Below are 21,087 nucleotides of genomic sequence, written 5' to 3'. Positions count from 1 at the left end.
AAGTGGGATTTAAATCCAGATCTTCTTGTCTCATTATTGTCATTCTCTTGGATGAAGTTAATGATGTTTCTGTGATTTGTTATTTGATCCACTCATTCTTTAGGATTAGATTATTTAGTTTCCAATTAATTTTTAGTCTATCTTTCCATGGCCCTTTATTACATATAATTTTTTATTGCATCATGATCTGAAAAGGATGCATTTAATATTTCTTCCTTTCTGCATTGGATTGTGAGGTTTTTATGCCCTGGTACATGGTCAATTTTTGTGTAGGTGCCATGTACCGCTGAGAAAAAGATGTATTCCTTTCTGTCCCCATTCAGTTTTCTCCAGAGGTCAACCATATTTAACTTTTCTAAAATTCTGTTGATCTCTTTAACTTCTTTCTTGTTTATTTTGTGGTTAGATTTATCTAGTTCAGAGAGGGGGAGGTTGAGGTCCCCCACTAGTATAGTTTTGCATCTATTTCTTCCTGTATCTCCCTAAACCCAGATCTTCTTGACCGTTAGTCTAACACTAATTTCTCTGTACCCACAGCCAAAGGGAGGGATTGGCAAGAAGGCAGGAAAGTGCCTCCAAAGGGACAAACAGGTGCCGACGCAGACCATGGAAGGGCAAGGAATCAGCCTGGTGGCAGATTCAGGCTGGGGGCTAGTGCTGGTGCTGGTGACAGGTCACGTGAGGCACCTCCATAGGGAAGGGGGGGGGTCAGAGTCTGTTCCTTTATACTTCCCTCCATAGCCCTGGCTTTGGAGTGAAGTTGCTGATTTATAGCATCTTGCTGGTTTTTTCCCAAAGTCCAGCAGAACTTGTGCTACTCACAAGCAGCTGACAAAGCCGGGCCTCACCCTGGGGAAGGTATGAGCCTGCAGCTGCCTCCTTGAAGAATTTGTTAGGGGGCAGCTAGATGGCGCAGTGGATAGAGTTCCGGGCTTGGAGTCAGGAGGACCTGAGTTTAAATCTGACCTTAGATACTTGACACTTACAAGCTGTGTGACCCTAGGCAAGCCACTTAACCCCATTGCCTACCCCCAAAAAAATTTTTTTAAAAAAAGAAAAGAATTTGTTAGGATTCATTTTCAGTTTCCAAAATTCTCTGCCTTTGCCCTATTGCCAGAGGAATGTACCTGAGCCTGGCATAAGGTCCTGTGGAAGAAGTGGGTTTGATGACAGGTTCTCTCATGCTTCCTGTGTGACCCTGGGCTAAGCCCCTTTCTCTCTGTCTCAGCCTCAATTTCCTTATCTGTAAAATGAAAGAGTTAGACTATATCATGGACTCATTGATTCAGAGCCAGAAGGGACCTCAGAAGACATTCAGTCCTTCTCCTATTTTACAGAGGAAGAAACTGAGGCCAGGTCCTATGAGGTGACTTGCCCAGGGTCCCCCAGCTAATAAATGTGTGGGATTTAAAGCCAGGTCTTCCGACTCTGTACCTGAACTCCATCCATTATACCATTGTACTTTTCAATGACCTCTAGTACTAGCACCTACCTCCCAGGACTATTGTGTGGATTCAATGAGATAATACATCTGGATTAGAATCTCCCTTTTGCAAGAAAGTGTCTTCCTCTTTCCTTCCACCGGCAGATGGGGTAACTGAGGATAAATAACTTGCCCAGAGTCACAAAGCTAGTAGTGTCTGAGGCTGGATTTGAACTCGGGTCTTCCTGACTCCAGACCCATCCTCTGTCTATTGTGCTACTTGGCTTCCAGGAAGGTGAGGCTGTCATCCTGGTCAGAGCAGTCTCCCCAGCTACAGGAGGTCCTAAGAAAGAACACATATCTTGGTGTGCTGAATTTGGTGGGCATCCCTGGCCAGGTTCCACCCCTCCCCCCCAACAGGTAGGGTCAGTTTCAGAACTTGACAACCTGCCCCTGCATGGGAAGAACTGGGTGCTTAGAAACCAAGGGAGTTCAGATTCCTGGGTCAGTGTATTTACCCAGAAATTCCTACATCAATTTTAAATGAACTCTTTACGTGCGTTGTTGGGTGCCGAAAAACTGTTTTTGTAGGTTCTTCAGTTTTTCTCAATAACTTCTCTTGTTTCCTATTATGATCATTCCACTTACTCTGAAGAAAGGGTCAAAGTCTATTTTTTAAATCCCTCTTATTTCCAAAGCCCACATTTGCATTGGGGCTTCACACAAGCAACTGAACCTTGCTCCCTGAACGTCCATTAGCCAAGAGCTAAGGAAGTCTTGTAGGTGGGAGATGACTCTGGAGATATCGATATGCCCAAGAAAAGGCAGGTGCTCATTCACTGAGAATGAGGAAAGACCAGGGTTCGAAATCTGCCTCTGACACTTGCAGGCTGTATGATCCTAGACAAAGTTTCTAAATCTGTCTGAGCCTCAGTTTCTTCATCTGTAAAACAGAGGAAATCAATCATATCAGCAGCAGTCACTTTGTATGGCTATTGTGAGGCTAATGGTGAGATCATGCATGTGAAGTCATCTTTATAGACTTTAAAGGCTACAAAAAAAAAAAAAGAATCTAGGCCTAAGGCCCTGGCCAGAGCTGTCTGAGGCTACAGGGGCATTGCTCAAGGAGAAGTAAGAAAGAGCTAATTCATTGAGGTTACTCCACCTTCCCCCAGGTAAAAGAGACAGTTGGGGAAGAATGAGGCCACCAGCAATTTACAAATGTTCATTAGCAGAAGTTCATTAGCAGGTGGAAGGAAAGAGGAAGGTGCTCTCTTGCAAAAGAGAGATTCTAATCCAGATGGACTCTCAGTGATTTGTCCATTTATAAGATAATTTTGCAAGTGTTCAACTGACAGTCTTTGCTACACAGACTCTTAGGACTCGAAGACATATACTATTTTTTTTCATTAAGAATATTATTCTATGTAATGTTATATGTTAGGTTGTATATACAATGTCATATATTATATTATATATAAAACATTGTGTATAATATTATTCTTAACCAAAAAAAATCTTTAACAGATCAGATTCCTAATACTAAATAGGAGGGAAATGGTGACAATAATTATTAAAACTAAAAATTAAAGGAAAGCACATAAGCAAGAGTTTTGGATTAATATAGGCCCAAGTATAGTAGTAAGGAAAACATTCGGTGTGCCTAAGGAAAAAATTGGTGTAAACCCAGATCAAAAGATATATTGGTACATGATGGGTCCAAACACTTAACAGAGGCTATGAGCTTCTCTTCAGATGCTGGAAGGTTAAAAAATAAATTGTGAGAAGTGGAATGCTTAGGAGGATGGTTAGGATGCATCTCACAAAGTGGGTAGAATGAAACTTTCAGAATACAAATCTTATTGGAAAGAAAAGAAAGGAACAAAATACTTTGACAGTGGTATTCTTTATTAGAAATAGCAATACTGATGTAAAATTCTTGCTGTGCATGTAATCTCTGTGAATGGAAATTTCATGGTAAATCAAATGTTCTAGAATCCATTATCCAGGAAAAAAATGGAAGCTGTCAGGGAAATTGAAGAGTTTGGCCAAATAACCACAGGTCCTTTCAATGCCCACTGGTACATTGATGGATGATCTCATTAGGATGACGTATGGAAGGGGGGCATGACCCTCCTAAAGAGGAATAAATGGAATGTTGATAAAGAAACAGACTGGATCCATCGGTTTTCCTCAGACACTAAATGGTACCATCACAGGGAAGCTTAAAAGTTGTCTGCAGTGACTTTGGGGTGCCCAGGAGTTGGGGATGACAGTGTAGTGTGGGTATTCCTAAGCAGGCATTCTCCCTTTGGAGAGGGCCTGTGACTGTTGCAATGCTTTCCAAAAGGTGGGTTATTACAGCTTAGTCAGGGCTTTTATAGACTAGATGAATATTGAGCATACTCTGAAGGGAAAAAACACGCAATATTAGGAAAACAGTGGTTTAGAATGTTCTAATGGTAGAGAAGCACATCATATTAAGAGGATGAAGGAAGGGAAAACGGATTAATTTAAAAAGAGAAGGAATAGGAAGTATCATTTCATTTTGACATCATCATACTAACATTGACCATTGTAATCAACCAGAATGTTTGGGTTTCTCCATGTTGACTTTATATACAGCTTTGTAGTCATATTCGGTTTTGCTTTATTCACTCTAGACAATTTTTTAAAAAGTCTCACAATAAACATGGCGATATCTTTTTTAAACTGGAAAAAAAGAGAAGGATTATGAAATGTAACTGATTACCAAAGGAATGTTTTGCAGGAAAAAATCCAAGCACTTCTTTTACTTGATAACTTGAAGCGATATGAAGTTATTTCTTCTCCTTTCATTCAGAAATTTCATTGTTGGAGAGCTCTAAAATGGATAATAGTCAGGAATTTGTTAAGCTAAAAAAATTAGTTGAATAGTGCTGGATTTGAGATAATAGTCTTATTTGAGAGTTGTTAATTATGAATAATAATAGTTTTTACAATTTTCATTTATCTCCCTTTGGATGAACATGGCCGTATAAATGTATAAAATCATTCCCTTATGGAATAGTTCTAATAATTCATTATGCCTCCAAATCTAGCATTTAAAAGCATTTACACATTAGTTAATGGATGAGATAAGTTAAACAACAAACATACGAGAGGAAATTAAAGGCCATTAAAATATGCAGTAGGAGAAACACATGTAAAGTGGAATGTGTATATAAATACAGACAGAAAGATTAAAGCAATAATTATAAGCTTAGTAACCAACAAATTCAGACACTTAAATACACGAATAGGAATTTTTTAGATGATTGTAAACAGCTATTATTTGTAGCTTATGTAGAAAAAAGACTATAACTTTAACCAGATAACAATCATACCATTTGTTTCTGCATCCCTTTCTAAATGTTTATTCTCGTGTACAGTTTTTCTGGATTTTGTGCCAGTTATTATTTGAATAATTATAGTCGGTGTATATACATTCTTTTTGATTCTTCTCCTATCACTGAATTACTCCATATATTTTCCTGTATTTCTTTGAGTTCTTCATCTGTCTCATTTATATGGCATAACAACAAATTGAGATCTGGGAAAGACCTTAATTTAGAAAGGCCAAGGTCAACCGCTGAATCCCGTCGTCATCGCCAGTCATCTTGACTTTTGTCTTGCCACTGGCCTTCGATGACTGGAGGAGAGAGGGAGGCTCAGCTCTGCCTCACTTAAGTCCAATTCACAGAGTCAGCTAGAGAGAGCTAGCCAGAGAGAAAGCCACCAAAAGAGACAGAGACAGACAGAGACAGACAGAGACAGAGAGTAAGAGACTGGAAAGCATGGGAAGGAAAGGCAACCAGGGCAGTTCCTCCTTGGAAAATAGAAAACAGTGATTCCAAGTACTTCTTTTCTCTTTCTGCACTAGATGGGCATGGTTGGCATCACAGAAAATGTGAAAGGAGACAACAAGAAGTTTGAGATTTGGTATAACGGTCGGGAAGAAGTGTACATCATTCAGGTAAGCCCCTGCTTTGCTGGGTGGATTCTCTTTTCCCACTGGAAAAGCTTGTCACTGTTGGGGGCTTTTTGTCTTTTTATCAGTCAGTCAGTCAAACCATCATTTATTAACATGGTGCCCAGCACATAGTAGGCATTTAATAAATGCTTGGGGACTGACTGACTATTCAAAAGGTCACTGAGGGGAGCCTATAACCCCTGAACACACAAAAGGGCTCTAAGCCCCCAAGAGCAATGTCTATCATAATTGATTCATTCCGATGCCCATCGAGTTCCTCTCTGTGATTCTCTCTATGTAGGCATCTTCAGTAGAACTGAAAAACCTCTGGGTTTCTGAGATCCGAAAAGTCTTGACGGGACAACTGGAAGCTTGCAGAGGTAGGGGATTCTTTCCTTCCTCCTGTCTTCCAGGAATCTCCATGACAGCACTTCCCCTTCACCTTCCACATATGGCAGGAGGAAGGGACTTTGGCGGCCATCTAGTTCAACCCATATGTGGGGAAAAAAACCCTTCACAATGTACCCAAGTAATGGGGTCATCCAGCTTTTGTTTGAAGGCTTCTGGTGAGGGGGAATCCATGACTTTTCAAGGTGGACCCATCTACTTTTCCCTCTGGGGCTCAGTCTGTGTCTGTGCCCATAGCATTCTATGCAGAATTCATACTCTTTGGAAACAGCCCCTCCTCAGATTCATGCAGCACTTTCCATCTCACTGAGCTCTTCCCTCCCAAGAACCCTGGGAGGCAGGTGCTGCTGGGGGCATTGGCCCCATTTTACAGGGCATAACAATGGCGTGGAGGTTCCTGCCAGGACTCAAACCCAGGCCTTCTTACTTCCCAGGCTCCTCCCTCAATACCAGGCTGAATCTTTGTGTTGTCAGTTTCTGGATGCATGGGTAAAAGTCGTGAAGACACAGCCCCAGTGGGTGGGTAGTGTTAATTCAGAGATGTGAAAGAGGAACATGTTTCTCTTCTGAGACCAGCACATTGCCTCAGAAGGATAAGTTTCACTTTATGAGAATAAGTGTGAAACTATACATAAAAGAGAAAGAGGCAAAAACCCAGAGACTGATTTGAAACCTGATAATTCATCATGGTATCTGCCTGGCGAGATGAAAACAAGGGCTTGGCCCCGTCTGCCAGGCATAGGTCCTGGGTGAAGGAAGGAAAAAATGAGACGATTGTTTCCAATTTGTGCCAAGTTAATGAGAGGCAGCTAGCAAATTACTCTCAGTTTGAATTCCCATCTTGCTTTGAATATGCCTCTGGGACATTTAAAGTTGTGCATGAGTGCCCTGTGGTCTTCCCCCCCTCTTCCCCACGGGGCAGAGAAATCACTGAGCTCCAGTGGAAAGTACCACTCAGGCTGTTGCATGGGATGCTCATGACAGCCCTCCATAGGAGAGACATTACTAGCCCCATTTTGCAGATGAAGAAACTAAAACTGAGAGTTCCAAGGACATGCCCAGAGGGTCACATGACTAGTCATTGTTAGAAAAGTGGGATTCACACTCAGATCTCTCTTGACTCCAAGCATCACAGAATTGCAGGTTTAGAAGGGACCTCAGAGGTGAGCTAAGCCAGCCCCTGCCTTGAGGCACAAATCCCCCCCCATGAGATCCCTGACAGTTGGTCCTATGAACTATGCTTGTAGATCTCCACTGCCAGAGACCTCACTGCAGTGAGGAGGTTGTGGCAACCCTGCTCTTTGTATCTGAGCCCACTGGTGAAGGTGGAAAATGCATGCGCTGTGAGGCCAGAGTCATGTGTTGAATGTGCAAGTTAACTCCTTTTGCACAGAGAAGAAAATTATGTTCCCTGGTCACAGAATCCGACTTTAAACTGTAGCATCAGAGCCCGTTGTGGAATCAGGAGACCTTATTTCTAGTCTCAGCTCCGACACTCACACCTTCTGTGACCTTCGGCACATCACTTCTCCAGGACTCTGATTCCTCTTCTAGAAGAAGAAGGGGTTGGGCTAGAGGTCCTCTGAAGCCTGTTGCATCTCTAGAGGTAGGATCCGAGGCTTCTCCCTTTGTCTTGTATGGATGGTGCTGATCAGGAGGTTTGGGGAGTAAGAGCCTGTGACGAGTGGCTCATTCCCACCCTGTTCCACCCCCACTAAATTAACTCCAAATGTGCGTCCTACTGAGAGTGGGTCTGAGCTGGGTAGCTGACAGGAGAATGTTGGTCTGTCCTTGACTGAGTCTGACTAAGGCATGAAGGGGCCTGACAAAATAAGCTGATTTGAGTAATTTGGCCTTAACCATTCCTAGCAGGTTCCTTTTTTTTTTTTGAAGTTTTATTGATGGTCTTTTTTTACTGTTACTTCCAAGTAAATTCCTCCCACCACCCTCCACTTTCCCTGCATTAGTACCATCTCTCATAGTAACAAAGTACATTTAGCAAAACAAATCAAATGCATTGGCCAATAATATATGCCTCATTCTGCACCTATAGTCCACCACCTGTCTTCTAGGTAGGTGTTCAGCACCAGTCTGTATAAGTCAGAAGTAGCCGTTGCCATCATCTTCATCTTCATCTTAGCATTTATCAACATTTTAAGATTTACAAAGCATTTTATAAATATTATCTCATTTTGTCCTCATAACAACCTTGAGAGGTTAGGTAATATTGTTATCCTCATTTTACAGATGAGGAAACTGAGGCAAACAGAGGTTAAGTGACTTGCCCAGGGTCACACAGCTAGTAAGATTTTGTCTCAGGCCAGATTTGAGCTCAGGTCTTCCTGATTCCATGTACAGCACTCAATCCATCGCACCGCCTAGTCACCTGCTGTTAGCTCTTTTTAATCACACTTAAATTATGTTCATCATGTCACACTGCTGACCCACCCTCATAGGAGGTAGGCTTTGGGCTGTTTCCAAGGTAGTTTTTTGCACCAAGCCATCCATCCGCTTGTAACCAGTGGTTTGTAGCGTCAGGCTGGCCAGGAGGTTTGGGAGTGTAGTATGTAGTTGTGGAATAAGGCAGTGAACCCATCCCCAGTTGGAGACCTCACTCTAGGGAGCCAACCCAAGGATTTGGCCTTGTTTGTATTTTGCTTGAACCAAATTCAGCACTCCTCCAACTCCCTCTGCTTCTCACTTGACCTTTACATACATTACCTACTGGGTAGGACGTTGCAAAACTAAGAGCCTTTCCCCAACTGAAGACCTCAGCTGAGTTTCCCCAGAAAAAGCCCATGAGGATGTGGGTTAAGAGATTGGAATGTAGTTCCAAAACTGAAATGGGAGATGCCAGACAGAGAAATCAATGCACCATATCCATGGGGGGAATCCGTCCAGGACATTTACTCTTATCCACTCATTCATTTATGCATTCGTTTATTCGTATAAATACAGCAATATCAAATATTACGGCACAGCCAAAAAATATGAGAGAGGAGCCAGCGGACAAGACGGGGACAAATGGTGAGCCCAGAATTCCATGAGAGCTCTTGGCGCTCACTTTCTCTGCTGCCCCCCTCTTTGACAGGTGAGGAAACTGAGCTGCAGAGGAGTGTAGTGACTTGCCCGTGCTCACACGGAGAGTTAGTGGCAGAGTCACAATTAAAACTCGGGTCTCTTTAATCACAGTCTGGGGCCCTGCTTCTTACACTTACACCCAAACATGAAACCATTAAAAACACACAAAGCAGGAGTTTGTGTTTAAAAATGAGGGCTGCGTAGGGTGAATGAGTTCAGAGGAAGTGGAGATCACTATGGGCTGGCAGAGCTCACTGGGGTTACCTGGGCTGGACCTGGAAAGACCACCGATGAGTAGAGGGTAAGGGAAGGGTATCCAGGCAAGGGGATTAGCCCAAACAGAGATTTTGGATCAGAAATGAGCACTGGGTATTTGGGAGGCAGTGGGATGTTGTGGGAGAGAAGGAGGGGGTGAAGGGGAGAAGGGGAGGGATGGAGAAGAGGAGGGGGAGGAAGGGAGGAGGATGTAGAGGAGGAAAAGGGGGATGGGAAAGAGGAAGAGGGGAAGGAAGCTGAGGGGAAGAGAGGGGAGAAAAAAGAGGAGGAAAAGGAAGATGGAGAGGAGGAGGATGGAAAAGGGAGGAAGAGGGGGACACAGAAGAGAAAGAGGAAAAGAAGGAAGACAGGGGGAGGAGGGGAGAGGAGGAAAAAGAGGGGGAGGAAGAGGAAGATGGACAGGAAAAGGAGGGGAGGAGAAGGATGAAAGGAGGGGGGGAGGAAGGATGGAGAGGAAGAGAGATGATGATCATGATCATGGTGGCAGTGGTAGAGTGTGGTAGAGTGAAAAGGCATCCTGGCTGTGGAATCAGAAGATTTTGGTTCAAATCCCACTAAGGCTCTTTCTAGCTTTGTTTCATTCCATTATCTGAATTCATCCCAAAGTTGTTATTCCATCACAAAAAGCAGTTATTTTCTCCACCTGTATGACAAACTGCAATCCATTAATCAGCATGTATTTTTTTAAAGTGCTTACTCTGTGCCAGAGTGCAAAAACTGTGCAAAGACAAAAGGAAACACAGTTCCTGTCCTCCAGCAGCTTACATTCTACAGGGAAGGGTAGAAGTTAGCATTGACAGATCACCAGTCATTGGCAAAGCCTTTCCCGTGTGCCAACAATTAAACAATTGCTGCTCTCAATAAATTGACATTTTAACAAAGGGGACGACGAGTACATAAATACAAAATCATTCAATATCTACTAAACAATATTAAGCCAGATGGTGACTTGTCCTCCAACCATTCCTATCTGAACTTTATTGAAAAGAGATGAGATGATGATGCCAATGCTGATGCTCGCTAACAACCACTCACATTCAAAGAGTTGTTTACAGGTAGTGTCTCACCTGACCCTCACGACAACTCTGCGAGGTAGGTGCGATGTTGACTCCCATTTTATAGAGGAGGAAACAGACAAAGAGAGGTTAGGAGAACAGCCCTCGGTCTCACACTCTTAGCGTGTGTCTTAGGCTGATTCGGGCCAGCGTAGGGAGGGCAGGGAACCTGGGCGGAGGAGCCTGGAGTTCATCCTGTAGTGGTGAGGGCCGAGAACTTGTCCGCACTCAACTGGCTGGGCTCTCCACCATCAGCAACCAGGCTGGCCCCTGGATGGTTGGTCCCAAGTGTTCTCCCTTGAGGCTGTGTGTATCCCCCCAATTCCACTCTATTGTGCCAGTCTCTGTTCTAGGCCTTGGGAACAGTAAGATGAGAAAACAAAGATATTCCTGCCTTCGGGGAGCTTTTAGTCTCCTTGATGTTTCTCCACTAAGTGTTCACTCTGAGCCCTCCCCCCTACTAAAGTGGAAAAAAAGGAAGTGAAATCAGTCTAAGGCCATGGGATAATGAAGTGCCTAAGGCCCGTGCGCTATGATAAGGACACATTCTTCAGGCAGGTTTTGTCTCTGTTCAAACCATTGCCATGCTGCGCTTTCTAATCTGCTCCCATGAGGGCTCAGCCTGCCCTGACTGACACTGCTGACCGACTTTCCTTCACTTTCCCACCACGATCCCTCCCTCTGGCCCACCAGCCTCCCCACCATCCCCCACAAATGCCCCGTGCCCATCTCTAGCTCAGAGCCTTTGGGTAGGCCATAGCCAAAGCCTACGCCCCTATCCTTGCCAGGTCTAGCCCAGGGACCCCTCCCCCTGGGGAGGCATCACCTGAAGTAGCATTGATACAGTTCACCAGTCGGTCAGCAAGCATTTATTAAGCACCTACTATGTGTCAGGCACTGTGTGAAGCACTGGGCGTAGAAAGAAAGACAAAAACATAGCCCCTGCCCTCAAGGAGCTCATATTCCAATGGGATACGCAATGATGCATGTGTAGCTGAGACTCTGGGTTCACATGCCCTGACCCCATTGGAACTAGCAGATTGGGTCCTCCAAAGAAGGCTACTGCTGCCCTCGAGGTGACCTTCGAGGGGCTGGGCCTGGTTGTCCAGTATTGCCCCCCCGACCCCACCCATGCGAGTTGACCAGTTAACATCTTCTTAGATATCCCAGCACTTAGCACCATGCCTGGCACATGGCAGGCTCTCAAAATGCTTATCGGATTGGATATCACTCAGTCAGTTACCATCAAGGAGGTTTTACAAAGGGACAGTTACCGAGAAGGTAGACCCAATACGCCAAACCAGGAGCGCTTCTTTACCACTTCGGTGGAGGGAGGGGGGGCCGCACCCGCCTGAAGAGTGTCCTCATTACAGCCGGGCCCAGGCCCAGGTGGGCCTTGGCCTCTCTCCCCTCGGCTACGCTTCACCTGCCCAGGTGTGAGGAGAGCCGGGCTTGAGCATGGGCGTATCCCACATCCACCACTGCTAGTGACCGTGTTGTCTGAGGCAGGGAAGAACCCAGATGCTTAGTAGCAGCGTGACCCTGGGTGAGTCCCTTCCTCTCTCTCTGAGCCTCAGTTTCTTCATTCACAAAATGGGGCTGATAATAACCCCACATGGCTTTGAGAGGATCGAATGAGGTCAGCTATAAAGTGCTTTACAAACCTCAAAGTGCTATAGAAATGCTACTGCTACAGCTACTCTTGCTGCTAATGTTTTTATTATTCTTTGCAACGTGAAGTCTTATCTGATTCCCCGCAGCTGCCTGTGCCCTTCCTCCCTCAACTTATTGTTCAGTCGTGTCTGACTCTTCCTGACCCCCTTTGGGGTTTTCTTGGCAGAGATACTGGAGTGGTCTGCCATTTCCTTCTCCACCTCATTTTACAGATGAGGAAACTGAGGCAGACAGGGTGAAGTGACTTGCCCAGGGTCACACAGCTAGGAAGTGTCTGAGGCTGGATTTGAACTCAGTCTTCTTGACTCCAGGCCTGGGTGCTCTATCCACTGTCCCATCTAGCTACCCCAGTAGCTAGTTCCCTCTACTTACCTTGTATTTATTTTGTAGTCATCCAGGGTGAGAGACTTTGAAGCCAGGAAGACTGGATTCAAGGCTTGCCTGTGACACATACTGGCTGCCTGATCCTGGGCAAGACACGACTTCAAGGCAACTCTCTAAGACTGTAGAAAGTGGCAGAGAAGGTGCCAACCTGTATTGGTAGAGAGAGCTTCCTATAACAGTGAATCACAGGCTGGTCCCCATATCTTGGCCCACAGGCAGACTATGTGGCTCCATGGATATAACATCAGGTCTGGAGAGAGGAAGACCCGAGTTCAAATCCAGCCTCAGACACTGAGCTGTGTGACTGTGGGAAAGTCACTTAATTGCTCTCTGTCTCGGTTTCCTCATCTGTAAAATGGGGATAACGGCACCTACCTCCCTGGGTTGCTGTAAGAATTAAACCACACAATATTTGTAAAGCACTAATCACAGGGCCTAGCACATAGGAGATGCTATAAAAGTGTTAGTTGCTTGGATTATGATTGTTTGTTGAGAGTTCAGAATGGCCCAGTGGTTTGAAGCTTACCTGCGAACCTTATTAGCCACACGATCCGTGGCAAATTGCTTGAGCTCTGAGCCTCGGTTTACTTGTCTGTAATACAGGATCGTGTCTGGAAAGTGTTTTGCAGACCTCAGAGCCATGTGTAGATACTAGCCATTATTCTCCCTGGAGTCCTGCTATCAAAGGCAGTTATGACTCATACCTCCCCCTGACCCCCAACATCAGTTCTGCCATCAAAGGGATTCTTCCACAGGTTCAGGCTGCGCCAGATGGGCTTCTGAGGCCTCTTGTGACTCAGAGTGAATCTGAGAACATGAATCTGTTCAACCAAGGAAGGTTGACTACGAGAGAGAGGAAGCCCTTTCCTTCCTTTCCAGGCCCATGGGATGTAGCCCACCAGCCTGGTGCACCCCATGAATGATGCAGAGCCCTGGGAAAGGGGCAGCTTGGGTGCCTTTTAACTTCAGGTGTGCTAATGCCTTCATATCCAGGCTGGGGAGGCCACTCACACATTCCTTAGAGGGGGACTCCAGAGGAGTCCAGAAAAGCATGGCAAATAGATCTATAGGTGGCTTTCTGGCCTGCAAAATGCCCGTAAGCTGGGGGCGGGGGGGATGGATGGATGGACGGATGGATGGATGGATGGATGGATGGATGGATAGATGGATCAATGGATGGATGTAAAAGTAGTTATTAAAGGTACCCAGGGATGAAGTTCAGAGAGTACAGCCAATGGGGAATTATGAGATGGCTGCCCTGGGAACCTTCCTTTAACAGGGAGATCTGGGAGGAGCTCTCCACTGTCCCCCCTCCACCCTCCAGAAGGCATGATGAAATAATGCACAGATTCCTTTCATACCTGATTGTTCCTAGACACAAGTGAATCAATAAAATTAGGTAGTAAACTTCTGGATGATTAAGGGTTTTTTTGGTTTTTTTACCTTTTTCTTTGAACAGAAGCAAGTCAGCTACACCAAAGAATCACAGAAAGCGTCTACCATGCGCCTATGGACACATCCAGCTCCTCCAGGTAACTGTTCCCCACCCTGGGGCTCCTCACACATAGTGTGCTCCTTCGCCGTAGTAGTTATTCTGTATTTGCATGGGAATCTCCATACAGAGAAGCATCATGTCAGGCAGCCATCAGTAAGGAAGCATTTATTGAGTGCCAGGCACTGTGCTAGGCACACTGGGAATAAAAACCAGTCGGGGGAAAAATACACAAAAACCCCAATCAACCAATTAATTAACCCTTACCATCAAGAAATTGATATACTAATGGATATAATGGGTACGTAAGAATATTAATATAAAGAATTAATAATATAAAAGAAATACAAATAAAAATAATAAAGTAAATAAATCCAAAGTAATTTGGAGGGAGAACGCTAGCAGCTGAGGGTGGGGGACAGGAGGTTAGGAAAGACTTTCTATAGAACAGAGTTGTCAAACTCACCAACTCAGTGCAAAACTCCCCAGTGTGGCCCAAACCAGATTAAAATGTAATTGGAAAATGTTTAACGAAATAAATAAAAATACAACGTAACATTGATAATGCTAATTTGTGATTTTCTAAGTTGAGTGCAGTGAGGTGGTGCAGTGGATAGAGTACCAGGCCTAGATTCAGGAAGACTCATCTTCCTGACTTCAAATCTGGCTTCAAACACTCTAGCTGGGTGACCGTGGCCAAGTTATTTAACCCTGTTTGCCTCAGTTTCTTCATCTGTAAAATGAGCTGGAGAAGGAAATGGCAAACCACTCCAGTATCTCTGCCAAGGAAATCCCACATAGGGTCACAGAGTCAGACACAAGTGAGTGACAACAAGAAGTCCTTGGGAGGCGCGCAGGGATCTGCTTGATGCCGCTGATGCGGAAGGCGGTGTGTGAGAGGCACCGTAAGGGATTCCCTGAGGCAGGGGTGGGGAAGAGATGCCCACTATCTGCCGTGGTCAGTCTACGTGCAGGTTGGTGCCCAGAGTTCTGGGTGCCACGTTGTAGGAAGGGAAGGGACAAGGTGGAAGAAAACAAGGATGCTGATTAGACCAGAATCATTGCTGTCAGAGAAAATGGAAGTGGGCGGGTGTGAGATCTATTTAATAAACCCACATCCTCTGTCATTTCTCAGGGCACCTTCCACACCTACACAGATTTATGGCCAGCCTTCTTGAGGCCTTCTTGACACTAGGTAGTAAGGCACGTAGAAAAACTGTGCCCCATTCACTAATAATAATAATTTACGTAGAACTCTAAGGTTTGCGAAGGGCTTAACATATAGCACCTCTCTTGATCCTGCGAGGTAGGTCTCATCACCTCTGGCAGATGAGGAAACTGAGGCAGATAGAGGTTAAATGACTTTCCTAGGGTCATAATGTCAAAGGCCAGATGTGCCCTCGAGTCTTCTGACTCCAAGCTCAGTGCTATCTACTGCATCACCCAGCTGCCGAGGCTCAAGGGAGACTCAAGACGCTTGAATGATCATGTTGCGTTTAAGGGGTAGAGAGGAAGTACTTATCTGAGTAATGAGGTATATAAGTGAAGACCTTCCAAGTGCAGGGACTTCTGGGGGAAATTCCGGGGTGGGTACAAACATGCAAATCTATCCCAAACAAAGACCCTGTAAAGTGAAAATAGAATTCTTAATAAGAGGATGGCCTAGATGACAAGCAGGGGCTGGTGGCCACCCAGCAAGGGCAGAAGAGTCACCGAGTGCTCTTTGGCCCCCCAGGAATAGAGAAGAAATGGGGCAAAGAGAGCTCCACTCCCCCAGCCTCCCACAGGGAAAAGAGCAGAAAGCCCAACCCTGTCCTGGTCCTTCTTCCTGAGAGCCCCGCAGGCTGAGAGGGGGGAAGCTCTATCCCTTCTACAATCCAAGCTTTGTCAGCTCCCAGAATCAGTGGGACCCCACTGTCCTCTCTGGAGACAGGCTCTTCTCTGTCCAAGGTCCCTCAGCCAGTCAAGAGTCACCCTTCCCAACATATACAAGCATCTCAAGGCTGCCATCATGGAGACTGCCAAACCCACCTGGCCAGGATGCTGTGAGTTGCTAGCTTGAGATATGGCCTGAGTTGCCTGAGTGGGCAGATCCCGATGAACTCCCCCATGGATAGGGTGATATCAGCCAGCCTGCTGCCCAGCCCACAGTGCCAAAGCAGGAAAATTCCTAACAGTGCAAGCAGGGATAAATGGAGGACGTAAAGATATGAGAGTATTAGCCTGAGGAAGGGGAGACTTGGGGTGAAGAGGAGAGGGAAGACATGATAACTGGGGTCGAGAATGTGAAGGATTGTCGTATGGAGCAGGGATTCGATCGTTCTTACTGGCCCCAGAGGGCAGAGCCAGGGACAAAAAGTCACAGAGAGACAGATTTAGGTTTTTCTTGTTGTTGTTGAGCTGTTTCAGCGATGTCCGACTCTCTGTGACCCCTTCTGGGGTTTTCTTGGCAGAGATACTGGAGTGGTTTGTCATTTCCTTCTCCAGCTCATTTGACAGATGAGGAAACTGAGGCAAACAGGGTTAAGTGACTTGCCCAGGGTCACACAGCTAGTGTCTGCAGTCAGTTTGGAACTCAAGTCTGTTCTATGCACTGCACCTCCTAGCTTCAGATGGTCTGTAGTAGAACAGGCTCCCTAGGAAGACAGTGGTTTCCTCTTTCACTGGAAGATTTCAAGTTAGACCTCTAGTCCAGAATATAGTCAAGGGGACTTGGGGTTAGGGAAGCTGGCCTCTTCCAACTCAGAGATTCTGTCAAGTTGCATGACTCCTTCCCTTTTCTCATCTGTAAAATGGGCATAGCCAAATTTGCATGACCATGAAACCAGTGGGAGATTGGACTTTGTGAAGGAGAATGAAAAAGCAAGAAACCACAGGCGAAGGAATCATGACAAGTTGACTGCTCACCGCAGACTCCTGTCTAGGGCTGGGCTCTGGGCAAGACTGCTTTATTGGAAACTTAATCATCAACCCTTTCTATCAGCTTTCAACACATTCCAGTGCTGTAAAACCAGGAAATTGCTAGGGAAACTGTGAGAACTGGCAGAGCCAGACAAGGAAAGAGATGCTTCTCATTTCAGCTGAGCTCAGCTCCTAGTATTGGGATCAAAGTTGAGCTGTATCCAGCCCAACCCAAACCCCATCTCCATTTTGCAGATGAGGAGAGGGAGGCCCCATGAATTTAAGTGGTTTACCCAAGGGCACCCAGATAGAAAGTGGCAGAGGTTGAATTTTACCTGGAGGGGTAAGAGAGGAAAGGTCACATTTTCTGTGTCTTGGAAATAAGCAGCCTTTAGGTTTAGGGCTGTCTTAACCAAAAAAAAAATATATGCCCCCTTCTACTTTTTAAGGCAAGGGAGGTGAAAAGCTTTGCTTGCTCATGTGAGCAAGGTCTGGAGTTGAGTCTTATGGACTTTAAAAGATGTGTCTTAGTTTAGACCTCTGTGCCCAGGTAAGGTGATCCCACACCCCAAAAAATAATCCAGCAATGACCAGCAATGAAGTGTGCCACCCATCACCTGGCCAAGATGGGGTGGGTTCATGGTGTAGAACTCTTTTTCTGAAACAGCCAATGTAGGAATTTGGGGGTTTTGTGACTATGTGTATTTGTTATAAGAGTTCTTCCCCCCACTGGGGGTAAGAGAGAGAAGAGGGCTAGGGTTAGGAAGGAAGGAAAGAAAGAAAGAAGCAAAGAAGGAAGGGAGGAAGGAATATGGCTAATATGGAAATATGTTTTCATGACCTCACATGTATAATCAATATCATATTGCTTGCCTTCTCAAGGGGTGGGGTAAGGGTGAGAGGGAGAAAGAGAATTTGGAACTTAAAATTTTTAAAAATGAATGTTAAAATTTTTTTACAGGTAATTGGTAAATATTTAACAAAATAAATAAATATAGGTTTTAAAAAGAAGGGAAGAGGGGGAGAAAGAAAAGAAAAGAAGGAAGGAAGGAAAGAAAGAAAGAGGAAACAAGGAAGGGAAATAAAAAAGAGACATTGACACTTTTTTTAAGTGTACAGTTGATAACAGAAAGAAGATCAAAAGGAAACACAATGTGAGCAGCTTTGAAAATTGTGTTGAATTTCCTATATACTTAAAAAGAAAAGTAATCTCTACATAATAGAAACTTGTTTTGTGTACAATCCTATTTTTCCATCTTACTGTGTATATAGAAATGCTCATTTTGTTTTCTTAATGTCATTAAGAAAGTAATTTTTTTTTAGTAATTTTAAAAAAAAAAGTTTAAAGTCCAGTATAATAGCAAGAATGCTGAAATGGTAGTCTGGGTGACCTGGGTTCTGCTAATTAGCCATGTGACCTTGGGCAAGTCAGGCTCCCTAACTCTGGAATGAGGGATGTGAAGTGTTCATGACTGAGAGGTCTCAAGTCTGGAGGCCTCTATGTCCACATGGTGGCCAGTGTAAAGCAATGCAGATAAGCAATGAAGTGCTTCAGGCAGGCAGTGTAGCCAAACGATTGAGTTCATGGAGGAAGGAAAAGAAGGACAGAAGGACAGAAGGGGGCCAGGTTGTGAGGAGCTTTAAATGCCCAAAACTCACTGAGGAAGGAAGGAGAATGTCCTGGAGATCCATAGACAGTGGTCCCAGGATCTGGATTGAGTGATCAATCTGGGCATTGTGGACCTAGAAGCAAGAGATGCTGCTGAGTGATGGCACTAGAGAGAGAGAGTTTGGACTGTTCTGACTTCTCTGTGGTGGCCGGTGAGTCAGGGGGGAGTGTAGCCAGTCTTAGAAGGGCTGGGGAGAGAAGCAGAGTCCTCAGGAAGGGGCAGGGTCTCACGGCCTGAAGATGGAAGGTAAAAGAGGCTCAAGATCAGAGGTGTCAAACTCTCAGCTGCCTGCAACTGATTTAAGAGGAAAGGAAGTTTGTTCATTATAAAGCCGGTATTCCAGAGGGCACAGATGAAGGGGTGGGCAGATCTGGAGTAGGACATTTCAGGGCAGGGGAGGATGTTGTAGTTGTGTTGATCCTTGTTCAGATTCAGCTTGATGACCCCAGGCTTCCTTCCAATTCTGAGGTTCTATGATGGTCTGTAACCTGGGTTTCCCAAATTCAAAGCCAACATTTTTCCCACTCCCCCACAGCCTCAGGGATGTTGAGTTCTGGGGTAACTTTTCCTTTACAGTAGCCTCGGAAAGGATGGAGAGGTGGGTCTGCAGTCACTAAAGACCCCCTAGGACTCTTGAGACTTGTTGGGACACTGGGCTGCATGGGAGATGAAAATAAAGACCACATAGAAAGATCAAAGTTCGATCCATCGACGAGCATTAACTAAGCTTTTACTTATGTGCCAGGCATTGTGCTAAGCAAATGCAACACAGAAAAAACAAAAACAGCCTCCATTCTAACTGGGGAGACGTATAAAAACATGTACATGTAAAATAAATACAGCAACAACAAGGCCTTAGAAGGTCAGGACCTAGCTGCTGGAGGTGAAGGTGGAAGAGGTGGCCTCCTGCAGGTGGGGGAAGGGGACACTTGAGCTGTCCAGTAAGATGGCAGGGACTCTACAAGGCAGAAGTGAGGAGGGAGTGCATTCCAGAAGTATGTATGAAGAACCCAGAAGTAACTAAAGTAAATTTAAAATGTCCTAACTTCCTTCTCACTAACTGACCAGTCTTACAGGTGGGTACATCCCCCTCTCTTTTTAAAGTTTTTAAAATTATCTAACATCTGATGTGGTTTGAACTTCCCCATTCTTTTGATGCACCAAGATGCTGGCCTTCCTTCCAGGTGTCTTGTTCATTTCCTTGATGGGGTATCTTTTGACTTCCTGTTGAAGACACCATCTGAGTAGCTTCCACATTACCCCATCCCACTTAAGCCTAGGATTCCATCTTTTTCATCAAAGGAGCACAAGGATTCCCCATTGGTGAAATTCTACCCATGTGTCTTGCCCATAGGCCAGGGAGTAGATGACCTGGGCGGGGGATCTCAGAGTGGGCCCCTAGTGCTGGTTTAGGCCCACTGCCCGACATCCAGACGTAGTGTCATCTAGACATAAAGGGAAAGAAAAACCATGCCCAGCCCCTGACATGCAACAGCTAGCTTTGACTCAGCAGTTTCTTGGGTCCTGTGCAGTTTGGAACACAGCAGTTTTCTGGGCTCGGGCTCTGTGGGAGCCCAAGAGCAGAAATATGGCGCACGGCAGTTCCGGAGCCAAACAATGTGTCCCAGGGATGTCAGCCATGTCATTGTCTTTGGTTGGAGTTTTTTCTTCTTCTTTTTCCTCTATGACTTGCTGTAAACGGTGTGATTATTGATGCTTCAGCTCCGCTACAAGTTGGCGTTTCCCTGCACAGCAGGCCTTGGTTAATGTGTGGCCTCAGTGACTTTGGAAAGAAACCCTCCCTGGACTCAGAGCTGCAGCTAGAGTGGGGTGATAGGGGCTTTTCCTAGAGTGGAATTTCAGAAGGTGATAATGACAGCCACATTCCAGGGTACTCTTCTTCCCTTCCCCAGGCTCTCCTCACAGGGGTGGTAGCAGTGGTCCATCACAGCATGTCCTCCCTTTAGCGGCTTAGGAACCTCCTGGTGCATTTTCCACATCCTCTCCACTCCTCTTAACAGCAGCCAGATAAATCTCACTCTTCCTCTCAACACTTGTCCCAGGTATAAAAATGGCTAGTTACACCTCTGCCTCAGTCCCGCCCCACTCCCCACCCACATAATCAGCCCTACCTATCCGTACTACATACATGACCTACAGGGAGATGAGTCATCTTCTCTGGCAGCCTCCTTTGCCATTCGACCTCCAGGTGTTTAACCCTGTCCTAGGAATCAGGATGCTCAAGGTCTGCTCCTTGCCGTGCCATCGACCAGCTAGGTGACCTTGGGTGAAGGGTTGTCTGGCCCTTAGTCTCTTGAGCTGTGGGTTAGATGTCCCCTAAGTCCCTTGCAGCTGCCACACACTAAGCTTCCATTCTTAGGCAGTCACCTCCATATTGTACAATGAACTGACAGCTGTCTTTGTGGATCAGGACTGTTTGCTGCCTCTCGAATGAATTGAGGCTCTGGGGGACTCTCTTAAAACCACAACAAAGGCACCCTGACCTGATTCTCCTTGGTTTTCCCTCACTTCTATTTCCCTTCTTGGCATAAGAGAGAAGGCAGACGCTTACACAGGAGCCACTGAGTGTCTCAGAGGCCACTGGGGGTGGTGCTTGGCCACTCTCCACCATTTCTTCTGTCCTCTTTGCCCCTCTTTTTCGCCTTTTCCCCTCCTTCTTATCTTACTCTCACTCCTTTCCCCCTACCACTTTGTTCATTTTCTGCTAAGAA

At 45.5% G+C, this 21,087-nt stretch overlaps 1 protein-coding gene across 11 annotated transcripts in view; it reads left to right on the top strand.

Moving 5' to 3' along the window:
* Window positions 1-21,087, top strand: part of MCF2L2 (MCF.2 cell line derived transforming sequence-like 2) — a 362,380-nt gene that overhangs the window by 296,726 nt on the left and 44,567 nt on the right. For all 11 annotated transcript variants that reach the window (XM_020980835.2, XM_078147605.1, XM_078147604.1 and 8 more), the window contains 3 exons: window positions 5,325-5,417; window positions 5,716-5,794; window positions 13,752-13,824. In XM_020980835.2, the coding sequence (XP_020836494.1) occupies window positions 5,325-5,417; window positions 5,716-5,794; window positions 13,752-13,824 (245 nt within the window). The remainder of the gene's footprint in view (window positions 1-5,324; window positions 5,418-5,715; window positions 5,795-13,751; window positions 13,825-21,087) is intronic.

This window comes from Phascolarctos cinereus, unplaced genomic scaffold (assembly GCF_003287225.1).
Source record: "Phascolarctos cinereus isolate Bilbo 61053 unplaced genomic scaffold, phaCin_HiC Scaffold_7;HRSCAF=346, whole genome shotgun sequence".
Classification (NCBI taxonomy): domain Eukaryota; kingdom Metazoa; phylum Chordata; class Mammalia; order Diprotodontia; family Phascolarctidae; genus Phascolarctos; species Phascolarctos cinereus.
Note: the sequence above shows the minus strand (reverse complement) of the source record. Positions and strands in the feature narration are given on the sequence as shown.